At 32.7% G+C, this 13,204-nt stretch overlaps 2 protein-coding genes and 1 long non-coding RNA gene across 3 annotated transcripts; 1 reads left to right on the forward strand and 2 right to left on the reverse strand.

The window, feature by feature from the left end:
* The first annotated feature begins 1,293 nt into the window (after nt 1-1,293).
* LOC110230614 lies at nt 1,294-2,665 on the forward strand. Its single transcript, XR_002333727.1, has 2 exons — nt 1,294-2,134; nt 2,373-2,665. It is a non-coding gene; the product is annotated as an uncharacterized LOC110230614 (long non-coding RNA).
* A 7,559-nt stretch (nt 2,666-10,224) lies between these two features.
* LOC9324605 (F-box protein At3g17710) lies at nt 10,225-11,220 on the reverse strand. Its single transcript, XM_021010233.1, has 2 exons — nt 10,976-11,220; nt 10,225-10,900 (listed from the first exon to the last, which is right to left on the reverse strand). The coding sequence occupies exons 1-2, from the start codon at nt 11,204-11,206 to the stop codon at nt 10,388-10,390; spliced, it is 744 nt and encodes a 247-aa protein (XP_020865892.1). The 5' UTR covers nt 11,207-11,220; the 3' UTR covers nt 10,225-10,387.
* Nucleotides 11,221-11,843: 623 nt separating this feature from the next.
* Nucleotides 11,844-13,127, reverse strand: LOC9324606 (putative F-box protein At3g18340). The gene is given in 2 exon segments (XM_021010232.1): nt 11,844-12,653; nt 12,655-13,127. Coding segments are annotated over 2 exon segments (1,020 nt in total). The 5' UTR covers nt 13,051-13,127; the 3' UTR covers nt 11,844-12,029.
* Between the last annotated feature and the right edge of the window lie 77 nt (nt 13,128-13,204).

Raw genomic sequence — 13,204 nt, forward strand, 5'->3', positions numbered from 1 at the left:
AAACCTATCCCTTATTTATAATAAACGTAACGTAAAAGACTCTAGGAAAAGTAAATAAGAAAATGGAAATCCTAAACTATTTCCTAAATCATAAATTAGGAAGTATTCGTATCACATGGCATGTAAAATGACACTTTAAACACACATGATTAAAATGATTGAAATGACTATCAATATCAACTACTAACAATTTACTTAACAATCTACTGAGAGGGGTGACCCATCCTCCAATGCCACAAAACTCCACAATCGCCTGTCTTCATTGAATTCAAGGTACACACTCGACACATCTAGCATAAAATATTACCCTCATGCAAATCACCTTGTGACACACGAATCCGTGTCAAACAAAAAAGTACAAACTAGAACACTATCCAGCTGAGACATAGATATCAAGATCAAGATGCATTCCATATTTGGTAGATACAAAACATGAACTATCTTAAATCGCAACATAAAAATCACGTTATCATCTTCAGATGGAACGACGGATTTCTGTTTCGCAGACTAACCCGAAAAAAAAAATTACATCTCAAACATTACCAAACAAATCAGCCTTTCCAAACATGTGAATTGTTTCACCACAATTAATTAAAAAAAAAATGAGAAAAAAGACCACCATTTATAAGCATAATAACCAATGACGCATAGTGTCGTTATTGAGAAATATAATGATGCAGCATATGAAAAGTTAGTAAACAATTTGGGTACAACTATTTATTCTGTTATTAATCTCAAGAAAAAAACAATACAATATCTCTAATATATGTTAAGCCTAATTATAAAAAATATGTAAACAGTATAACCCTCTTTTATTTGAACTTATAGTTGATTTTTTTTTTATTATACACTTTACATAAAAAAAAAATGAAGAAATTTTATACTCTAATTTCATTATTATTTAATATATAATAAATAACAAACAGATAATCAATTATAATCGTGTATTCGTGTGTGGTGTAAACAACTAGTACGTATTAACAATATCAAGCCCATGAATCATGTCCTCACAAAAGACCTTTTCAAATCAAGCCGAGACCGACGGGCCACGACAACGACACTGCACCAATAATTGCCTACACAAAAATAAATATCCCACCAGCCAATGCGTGCGTATCCACTAGTTTGATTCTCCATGTACGAGAATAAAACCTCATTTTCTCGTACACGGCATTTGTTGTACTGTCCCGAGAACATCACATGTAGCTTTTCTGAAGTTGAAAAACTATTTTAGCCTACACGTACGGCACGTCGGGACATAAATTCAACGGGAAGAGTTGCAAGATTTATAGAATTGAATACTTGTTATCAAATTCAAATCAAAAGTTTTCAAATCATCAAAGGAAAATTAGTATAAATAAGCATAGAGGCGTCCATGGATTATCACATTTCTCAGAAAATATTTAAAGTATCAAACAAGAAAAGAAGAGTGAGAAGAATAAAGAGAGAAAGAGGGAGAGAGAGAGATCATGTCCACTACTCAAGCATAGGTCATGATTGGTGGAGAAGATCTTGAGAATTACATGCACCAACATAGGTGCTCAGCCTTGAGATGATTTCGAATCGCTTCAATGTAGCGGATTTTGGTGGTACTAGTGGACCTAACACTTCTTTTGGCGGTACAAAACATACAGATGTTGTGGGAGACAAGTACCTTCGAGAAACCGGCCAAAACCCGGTGGATAAAATCGAGTTCCAGCCTCCTCAGAGACTTTAGCAACAACGATTTCAACACTCTCTTACAGGAACTTCCTCCAGGCAGAAGATACTGTCTTGCGAAGTTCCGGGTTCCTTCTTCGTCCGTGAGTCATGATCAAGATACGCTTTCTTGACCACATGGTTGAACCAGTGCAATGCATGTTGCTGTTCCACATGGGAGAGTCGCGGTTTTTGATCCCTTTGGGGATTTTGGAGGTGAAATGGAACGCGTAATTGATGACTCCTATGTGGAAACTCTTATGTCGAAGAAGGAACCGCGATTTTGCTAATCCAAGTGCTTAAATCGTTGAGGCTGAAGTCGTTGAAGAGGACTTGGAACTCGATCTTATCCACCGCGTTTTATCCGGTTTCTCTGTGGGTTGTGAAATATTTTATGTTGCCTGAAAATATGGTTTAATTGATGAACAGAGGTAAGGTAAGTCATGCAAGTAATTAAATTCATAAGTCCCTACCTATTCTTGCAAGTGCACATATTTGTCTTTCAGTAATTAAAAAACAGAACGTACACAAAAGATATATGATAATCAATCTGAACTAAGATGTTTATATATGGTTTATCATGTTTTAATTAAGGCTTCCTAAAAGACTTAAGATCACTAACCCTTTTTAACTACTAAATAAGATTTGATCTATCAATTGCCTAATGATTTCAGGGACGGATGAACAACATGAGCCTAATGTTACTTCCAAGTTTCCATCTCAATAAATTAGTTTTCGTTGCGATGGTCCGAGACGAGGGGGTACTTGCGCATATATATATGCACACATTGAAATTTTATTTGTTTTCCAAAATTTAAATCAGTATTTTTATATAATTTGATATGAATTTCTTCTCCAAATGCGAGATTAAAACTACATGTTACTAAGATTTTTTCAATGTTATCCAATGCCACTTATAATTTTTGTATTCGAAGAACTCAGTTAAAAGTAAGAGATATTAAGATCATATAATTTTACTTTTTTTGTTGACAACCGATCGTTTTATAACACAAGCTTGAGGTAATGGAGGTTGTCTGGCAAACCACACCGAATAGAAAAACCAATAAAAGACAATAAATCCAGGGCCGGTCCGGTAAAATCCGGGGGCGAATATGAAAAAAAATTTGTGGCCTATTTAAAAAAGTAAAAACTGCAAAAAAATTTTTTTTTGCTAATTGTGAGGTCTTTTTGCTAATTATGGGGCCTTTTGTTAATTTTGAAGTCTATTTATTAATTATGGGGCCATACAAAAAAAAAAAATCCTCACAAAATAGGCCTCGCAAAATTTGAGGTCCAATAAAAATGTTTTACTAAAATGTGTCAATGGCCGGGCCTGAATAAATCTAACATGGGACTTAGGTAGGCGAGCCAAGTGGTATGTCTTAAAATTTGATTTCTTTGAAACATAAGAGAAAGAAAATGATTACAAAAAAAATTTCAAATTCGTAGAAAAATTGGGTCATTCTTCTGAGTGCTCTATCATCAAAATAATATTCCTTGTAGTCTCTATCACCTAGCGTTAGGGGCATTAATTGCATCCCAAATGAGAATCTTGAGCTGAGCTCAGAGTGGAGGATGATCGTCCACATGGCAAGTTTATGTGGTTCACCTACAGGGTCGTTGGCTACGACCACAAATAAATGAGACAAATCTTATTTTGAAAAATGTAATATAGAGTGTCTCAGAAAACCATTGATATAGTGTAAAGAAAAATACATACATACAACCTTAAGTAACCCTAATCGGATTGGATATGCATATATAATTTCAAAAAGATAACTTAAGCTGCATATGTGGTCCATATAATAAACACCCTAAATTCTTTGGCCCTCATCTGATATATCTTGCTAGCATGTAACCAACAGGTGATCTGACTTGCTGACCCGATTCAAGCATACCAACACAATACAATCAAAATAGCTTAAATAATCATCCTCGTTCATTCAAATTGAAACCAAAAACCAATGACAAACTGGTCTAGTGGTTAATCTTTAGTAACTAAAAATGTAAAAATGTTGGAGGTCACGGGTTCGATCCGTGTGGAAAACGGTCGGTTCTCCAAAAGAACATTAAATTACATGGTTTGGATTTTGTTATAGGAAATATACAGGCCCACGGACCGAGAACCTCTTACTCCTAAAAACAATAAGAGATTTATCTTTTCCATCTTATGTAATTACTAGGTTGTATAGTCGCTATTATGTTATGTGTAATGGTGTAATAAAATGAATTGATCGTTTTAGAAGCAAATTAAAGCTTAAAAGATATTAGTCCACTTACCATCTACCCATTCTTGATGTAGCCTTAGTTGAAAGTGGTTAAATTTTAGCACATCTTGATTTCCTAATTCATATGGATTGTATGGTCTATATTATCAAAATTTCCCTTGTTTTAAGTTCTTCCATGGAATTATCTACTCATTTTCATAATTTAATATAAACTTATGTATAAAAAATATTTCTTCAACACTTAAACCAAAAAAACTAAAGTGTGGAGGTTATGTTTTTATCATTGAAGTGTAGAGGTTGATCTTTGTTTGGAGACAATTGATAATAGATTCATTATCACAAAAAAAAAATATGTGTCTAATAAAAAAAAAGTTGTTGGTAATTATATTTAAAACATTTTCTACTATATACTATTTTGAAAAAGAGAATTATATTTCTTTTTTCAGTAATTCACAAAAATATTTTAAAACTAAAACGAGAGAGTAATGTAATGAACTTGAAGGTGAAATATGGGGAGTACTCATAGATACATTAGGGTGGTCATATCTTAGATTTTCGTACTCCGATCCTTTCTATTCTCTAGTCCAAGAATTGTTTTTAACTATTGAATTTGCTTGTTTTTAGTTATTTTCTCTTCCTTGACATCCTTCACATCCATTAGCTTTCTTTGATGGGGAAACACGCCGTAGAGGTCACGAGACTCGGCACTCAGGATAGACAGCCCCATCATCTAAATATAATGATTGTTAATAACTAAATAGCTAGCATGATTCAAAAGAAATATTGAATACTTACAAAAAGAGTCTTTGCAGAATCTCCCTCTGTTGGAATCAATGTGCAAAGTTTGATCACAACAAAGTCGTTATATTTTAGATTATCATTATGAAATTTAGCCATCACAGACCTAAGATAAGCAAAGTGTGTCGAAGCTTTATTTTCCAAACAAAGAGAGTATTTTTTAATTATTTGTTTCATTAAAGCACTTAATTATGTAAATTTGATTTATATCATCTAAACGCATTACCTCTTTTTTTAAAAGAAACTTAAAATATTTGAGAAAAAAACAAAATTTTGCATCAAGGATCTTAATTCGCAATAACTAGAATTAAAAATACATGCAATGAACCATGCACTATGCAGATTGCAAAGAACGAGAACATGACAATACTAAATTTTCGATTGATAAAAACAGAACGATTAAAGAAGAATTGTAAAAACAGTTCAAATGTTCCAATTTAAAATATTTTTAAAATGTATTAAATTGAATATAAATATTTAATTTCCCACCTATTACTCAGTCAAAATTTTTGTTGAATATTTAAAAAATATGTATTACTCAAGTCTAAATTTTTTACCCGTTATAATTTTTTTTTCATAGATTGAACCATTTCTATTCGTTTTAAAAAATTCAAATCATGGCACATGCGGAAAACAAATCTACCTTTTTTATCATATGGATGATATGATTATTATCTGTTTCACAAAAATTGAATCATATAAAGATGATAGGTGAAGTATAATATTAACAACAAATTATTATGGTAAGTTAGATTTCAATCATATAAGTTCATTTTGATTGGTTATTCATTTTTTTGAAATTTAATAATGTATTTTCATTTTTATTATATAAAATTATAGATTTCAACAAAATAAATGTATAAAATCGAATATAAATATCTAAGTTCCTACCCGTTAGTCAAAGTTTTTGTTAACTATATTTATGTTTAAAAGATATATATCACCTAAGTCTGAATTTTTAACTCGTTACAATTCTTTCTTCATAGATTGAACAATTTATATTTATTTTTAAAAATTCAAATCATGGCACATGCGAAAAAAATCTACTTTTTTTTTACTATATGGATGATATGATTTTTTATTTGTTTCACAAAATAAAATCATATAAAGATGATAGGTGAAGTATAATGATTAATTAAAAATTAATATGGTAAGTTAGATATCAAATCTTATATTTTCATTTTGATTGGTTATTCATTTGCTAAAAATTTTAATATATGTATTTTTAGTTTTTGTCAAGTAAGTATATTGACTTATGAAATTGAATATAAATTTTTAAATTCTGACACGTTATTCAGTCGAAATTTTTGTTAAATATATTTCTGTTTCAAAGATATTTATCACTCAAGTCTGAATTTTTGACAGTTACAATTTTTTCTTCATAAATGAACATTTTATATTTGTTAATAAAATTATAATCAAGGCACATGCGGAAAAAAATCTATTTTTTCTACTATATGGATGATATAATTATTTATTTGTTTCATAAAATAGAATCAGATAAAGATGATAGGTGAAATTTAATGATTAATAAAAAAAATATATGGTAAGCTAGATATCAATATTATATGTTCATTTTTGGTTATTCATTTTTAAAAATTTAATAATAAATTTTTGTTTTTGTAAAGTAATTAAATTGACTTGTGTTAATTGACTTGTTTATCCTTAATGAGTTGAACTAATTTGGTCTTTGATATTATATTTCTAATGACATTTTTTAGTAATATATTACAAAGAATAAGATTAGTTTTTTAACATACTTTTATAATAATAGTAGTACAAGATATATGAGAAAGAACAGAGGATCTAAAGGTTATGAGAAGAAGAGTGATATGAGTCAAATTACTCCTAAGACCACTCTCTCAAATAAGAGATCAATTGCAATACTTTAGGGTCGAATTCCACAAATTTCTCTTGTTCACACAATAAGCTAACAGTTTTGAAATTATGCTAAATGAAATAATAAGAATTAAAATAAACGCAAGCAATTAAATCAGGTAAAAGATCAAACAGATTAAAGCGTCAGGTTTAGGGAAATTCTCAGGAATTAAACTAATAGTAAATCATGCAAATTAATTAAGATTATTTATCGAACCGTTTTAGAACTCAAATCACTAATGTATAGCCAACCACCTCTCGAATGTATTGGCTAACTAAACCTAATATCAGGATTCAGGAAGTTCCACCTCTCAAATGTAAACTCCTAGAATTAGACTAGCATTAATAACATGTTTGATATGTTCATAAATATTCCTAGACCACCTCTCGAAAGTATCTAGTAATTTCAGTTCACCTAAGATAGTTCCAGTAATAGATGACCTCTCGAATCTACCTATTATCCTATGATCAAGTTCTAGTTAGCTACTCTAGAACTAGCATTAAGAACAATTTAAGGTCAAGAACTCTAAAGATTAATCCTAACAGATAATAGATCTACTAATTCATCTAAATCCCTAATGAGAATCCCTAAACCTAACAGGAAGATTACTAAGACATGATTAAAGAAACAGAAAACATGTTGGAATAAATTGCAATATAAGAAATTAAAAGAAGAATAGAGTTTAGAATAAAATTTCTCTCTACATGGATTTGAAAACTCTGAAAGTAGCTATCTCCAATTATCTTTCAAATGGTTCAAGCTCAGAGAATTACAAAGCGAAAAGCAAGATAATGAATAATTAAAACCCTAAAAACTATTTATAATGTCTCAAAAAACGTGCAGGGACTAAAGTTGCAAACAGAGAAGTCTTTGAGGTTGATTTTTCGGGCTTAAAACTCTTAAACCGTCGAGACTTTTGATGGGGCTCGACCTCGTGTGGTGTCGATCGACACCAGGGCGTGTCGATCGACACCAGGGCGTGTCGGTCGGCACTCATGCCTTATTCTGATACCGAATTCGTTCCTTCAGCTCTTAATCTCCGGTTTAGCTCCAGAATGGTTCTTTATCTCCAAATTTGTCTCGAACGTGTTAAAACCTGAAAAGACTCAAAAAAGACTCTAGAAATAACAAAAAGACTCTAAAACTGACACATATATCATGGCTAAATAAATCTGTGATATATCAAAGAGTAGAGAAAGAAGTTAATGCATCTGCTTTTACATTGGAAGATGTGATAATTTTGAGATGGAGGGGGAGGAAGGAGATTGCTTATTCAAATCACTACAAATTCAACAACGTTGAAACAAAAAGTGATGGGTCTCACAGTGCCACGTGGCAGTCAGCGAATGGATAATTTTTATACTTATATGATAATATTTGCATATAGACATATGTTCTGTTTTTATTGGATATTGAAATTTTAGATATTTCTTATCTAACCCAATTATTTGAGATTAAATATATCATAAAATATAAAATATTATTTTAATTTTTTAATACCAAAATTCATCATTTTTCATACTCTATAAATAGAGACTTGTTTCACTTAATTTGGACACAGAAAAAAAAATCATCTTTCTTACTATTCTTTTGCTATTAGCCTTCATAAACTCTTGTTTATTGTTTTACCCATCTTTTTACTAAAATTAAAAATAATATATAAAATAAAAACAAAAACAAAAATTATTTTCTAAACTTTTTTTACTTATTTTAGTTTCATTTGATATTAATTGTTATTAATAATATGTAATCACAAATAAATAAATGAAAAATATGTTGGGTAAGGTGTTGTAATTTTATTGAAAATTTTAAAGTATGATCATATTTTACCAAAAAAAAAACTATGATCATATTCGCCAAGAATAAAAAAAGTAGTGAATATTAACATCAAAACAAAACTTTAATCATATTTTTTGGATGGCTTCTCTATATTGTATCAAATAATAGGACTAAACAAGTAAAAGCAGAAAGTGTAAGGGTTTGATGAAGTGTAAATCTAAGATTCTGATCTCACTCTCTTCCAAAAAGAAGATCCCTTGCCTTGCGATCAAGGAGATTGGTCTTTCTTTTTTCTCATGCATCTATATTACTTACGATCATCTCGCTTTCCTCTTCCACACTTTGTAAATTCAAATTAACCAGAAAAGAACATAACTACGTATATATACATGGTACATCTCATATCCCTTTAACAAAACTATATATATGCTCAGCTTCAGCTTTGAAAATCTGCCATAGTTCTTTTCACTGCCACTCAACATATGTTTGGCGTTTACAGCTTTAGAAACTTGTCCAAATATATCTCCTAATATGAAATTTGCAAAATGGGTTTTACTTTAGAACCCTAGAAGTGAAAACTGATTTGTTCTTGTAGATAATTTATGATTAATGTGTTGTTGGTAGAGAGTCGTTGACTGATTCTTGAACCTCTACGATGTTGTAGGCCTTTTGAATAAGGATGAACATTTTGGTTTTGAATGGTTGGTAAGTATGGTGCGGACCGGACAATGCATACCAATATTTTAGTATGCAAAAGGTCGGACTGTAGTATGGAGCAAACAATTATATGTTGGTATGGAGTTTATGTTGGTATGGAGCTTTTGGGAAGTGGAATGAAAAAATTGCGGACCAACAGTGAATTTATGATGGTATGGAGAAGTATGCTGAAGTGCATACTAGTATGGAGATTTTTAGTATGCAACCGTGCATACTAGTCCAGAATACTGAATGGTGAATTAAGTGCATACTGATCCGATTTTAGTCTGGTCTGCAGCATAATATACAACCATTCAAAGCCTTTGTCTAAACCAGAAGCTCAAGAACGTTTGTCTCACTATAGTGGTCTGCCTTTTGTTCTCTTTATGTTGTGTGTGCATGTGTCTAAACCCAAGTCACCTTAATCCAATTTTTCCAAAATAGCGTTTTTTAAAGTTGTAGGCCTTTATCATATTTGGATTGGTTAAAAGATGCATATATAGATAAACTATATACTATCAACCCAACATTAAGAATTAACAAAAATTCAATAAGGCTCATGTACTATTATCGTTTATTTCTAAATCAATCCACATGTAAACAGAGCATATGAGAAAGTTAAACAAAATCAACTTTCAAAGAAGGGAAAAGCTCCATATACTCTGCTCCAACAACAAAGAGAGCAGAAATTGCTTCTGAATCAAAAGTGAGGACACAACTATTGAATTCAGATTTGTAATAAAACACGAAAAATCCAAAATCTAAACTTGATGTAATATGAATTATTAAGGAACTGAGATCAAATTTGGAAGATAGACAGTGAGAAAACCGAACAATCCATGAATCAATCTGAATCCTCTTGAACATACCTCCCCTTACCATATAGATGCAAACAGCTCCAGTTTCGCCTTCGCCACAACACATGATTAGGGTCTTGTCAAAGATGAAATAACTAATGCCACAATACTTATTAACTAGCTTAGGCAAGTTGGTTGTTGACAATGTCATCAATCTTTTTCAAATATATATATTAAAATACGTTTTTAGAGTGTAATTTATTTTAAGTTGTATCATATTTGGATTGATAAAAGATGCATGTAGATTAAGCTATACTAGCAACCCAACCTTAAAAAGGTTTACAAAATCAAGAAGGTTCATATTTATTTCCAAGTCAGTCCACATGAAAACAGAGCAAATAAGAAATTTAAACTTTGTATTAGCTGTTCCCTGAAGAGAATTTACTTCTGAAACGAATTGAGATTTGTAATAAAGCAAGAAAATCCAACATTTAAACTTGTAGCGATCTGAATTATAAAGGAACCGATAACAAATTTGGAAGATAGACACAGTGAGAAAACCGAACACTACCGGAATCTATTTGAATCTTCTTGAATATATCTCCCTTCACAAAATAGATGCAAGCGGCTCCAGTTTGGTGGTCGCCACAACACATGATTAGGGTCTTGTCATAGATGAAGTAACTAATGCCACAAAACTTATTAACCAACTTAGACAAGTTAGTTGTTGGCAAAGTCATCAAGTTTATCCACACTACTTCCTCTCCATCAATCTTCTTCTTCGTTACCCAAATATCAATCTTCCCTGTTACATTACATTGCTTTAACAACGAAAACCGATCTCTTTTAAAAACCGCGAGGACAAGTTCATCTCGAGAACGGTTCTTTAGACAGGGCAGGAGACAAAAAGGTTTGAATATCTCCTTGGAGAAATCAAAGCTTCGGATGAAATACTTATAAGTCTCAGGTTCATGAGTAAGCCAATAGAGATTCCCGTTCAAGGACAAAGGTGCCATGATGGGCCACTGCGTGAAAGGGGCATCAATGAACTTCAACGCATGAGACGAACACTCGTAAATCGCAACTCTGCGGTAACTTACATGGTAAGTGTCGCTGACTTTACGGAGACAATTAAAATACCCCAAGATCTTGTAACTCTTTTCGGGTTTACAACTATCGTATCCTACACCGCAAAAATGGAAACCTTTATCCTCGTACTCGATCCATCCAACCTGTCTCAACCACGGATTCCAAACCGCAACACCTTGCTTCCAAAAGTCACGAAACAATAACCCATCGCAAGCGGTGATGGTGGTATGCATCAAATCCATAGCCTAATAAATAAGACAGAAACTAATATCAGAAACTAAATTATTATTTATTAGATTATTAGAAAACTAAATTATTTTTCGTCCTGTCTTGGTCTTATAGCATCCCATGTCTTAGATTGGTCTGCACGCATAACAAGAATTGGCGAGGTGTGTTCGGCCAATCCCCACATGAGGACTATTTTGGTGTCCTCTGGTGCAAAGTTTTACAATATAAAATGTTTATTTCAAAGTTAAAAAATATAAATAGTCGGATGGAATTGAGGTCATTTTGGTGTCCTCTGGTGCAATTGGCCTTGGTCGCCAGAGGCTTCGATACAGACAATTTGTCAACAGCAGGTTATGTAATAATGGAAACAAAGCCTTTAGTTTTGCTTCCTCAATAACTGTTATATATATCCTTTTTTTCTGTTTTGTGCTGATTCTTCCTTCTTCTCTACGGATTCCAGCTTAAAGGACCTCCCGAAGACGCAAACGGAGTTTGATGGGAAGGCTTGTGCTGCTGTTGGACAGAGCAGCCTCATGGCTTACTACGAGACTATGTTTGACCAGGTCTTTTTTTTTCATATCTATACAACATTATACAAGATGCATATAGATTAAGCTATACTAAGAACCCAACCAAGAAACTTCATAAAAAGATGTCAAGAAGGCTCATGTACTAAACCAATCCACATGGAGACCAGAGGATATTGTATATAAAAGAAATGAAAACAGAATCACATTTCAAACATAATCACATTTCAAAAGACTGGAAAGGCTTTGTACTCTCTTTATTCAAACTATCCAATTGAGATATGCATAATAAACAAGAAAAATCCAAATTCTAAACTTGCACTGATTTGAATTCAGAAGGAACCGAGATCAAATTTGGAAGATAGACACAGTGAGAAAAATGATCAAAGCCAGAACCTATTTGAATCTTCTTGCACATGTCTCCCCTCGCAATAAAGATGCAAGCCACTCCGGTTTGATCGGCGCCACAACACATGATAAGGGTCTTGTCATAAATGAAGTATCTAATACCAGAAAACTGATTGAATAGCGAAGGAAAGTTAGGTATTGACAGTGTCATCAAGTTTAACCACACCACGTCATCCTTATTACAATTGTTAATCTTCTCCTTTGTTACCCAAACCTCTGTATTCCTTGATATACGAGATTGCTTTAACAATGCAAACCTATCTCCCTTAAATACAGTGAGGACAAGTTTATATAGTGAGCCAGAAACATGCTTCCCACAAGGAGGGAGACAAAAGCGCATCGATATTTCCGTGGAGAAATCAAAGCTTCCGAGAAAATACTCACGAGTCTCTTCATTGTAAGAAGTCCAATACAAATTTCCGTTCAAGGACACATATTCACCTAAACCTGCCAGCATTGGCCAATCCAGGGAATCAAAGTACCCCAAGATCTTGTAACCCTTTTCGGGTTTAGTAGTATCGTATCCTAATTCCTACACCCAATAAATGGAAATCTCTGTCCTCGTACTCGTACTCTATCAATCCAACCTGTCTCAAACATGGATTCCAAATGGTAACCCCTTGCATCCAAAAGTGACGAAACAATAATCCATCGCAAGCCGTGATACGGGTATATGTCGACTTCTTAGCCTCAAAATGTAATTCAGAGGCTAGTTCATTCACCTCTATCGTCGAATAAATCTTGGATTTGGTCAGGATGATGAATTGGGGACGGGCACGAGCTAAGCTGTTGTTGATGAACCTTTTGTCGTTGAAAAGATGTTTCCAGTGTTTACATACAGATCTGAACCGAACAAGAGATCGAGGTGGAAGCCGAGACAGTATCTCTTCCTCCAACTCCCGCGGAAGCTTCCCCGACGCCATTACCTTTCTCTCACTTCGGTGGCTTTCGCGTGTGGCTCCTCTCCCAATCAAGTAAGCAGAGAATCTATATTATTTCGCGTTTGTGCCTTTATTTAATTAATAAGAAAAGTGAAAAGTGATCCTTTTTTCTTTATCTATATCTGTTAGGAAAATG

Source organism: Arabidopsis lyrata (assembly GCF_000004255.2).
Source record: "Arabidopsis lyrata subsp. lyrata unplaced genomic scaffold ARALYscaffold_2, whole genome shotgun sequence".
In the NCBI taxonomy this organism is placed as follows: domain Eukaryota; kingdom Viridiplantae; phylum Streptophyta; class Magnoliopsida; order Brassicales; family Brassicaceae; genus Arabidopsis; species Arabidopsis lyrata.

What these genes read in the sequence shown, in the direction of transcription:
- LOC9324605 (XM_021010233.1), bottom strand. Translation starts at nt 11,206, where the DNA reads ATGGATTTGATGCATACCACCATCACCGCTTGCGATGGGTTATTGTTT. An exon ending in AAGTCAGCGACACTTACCAT is followed by an intron (nt 10,901 to 10,975) that starts GTAAGTTACCGC and finishes CCTTTCACGCAG; the next exon opens with TGGCCCATCATGGCACCTTT.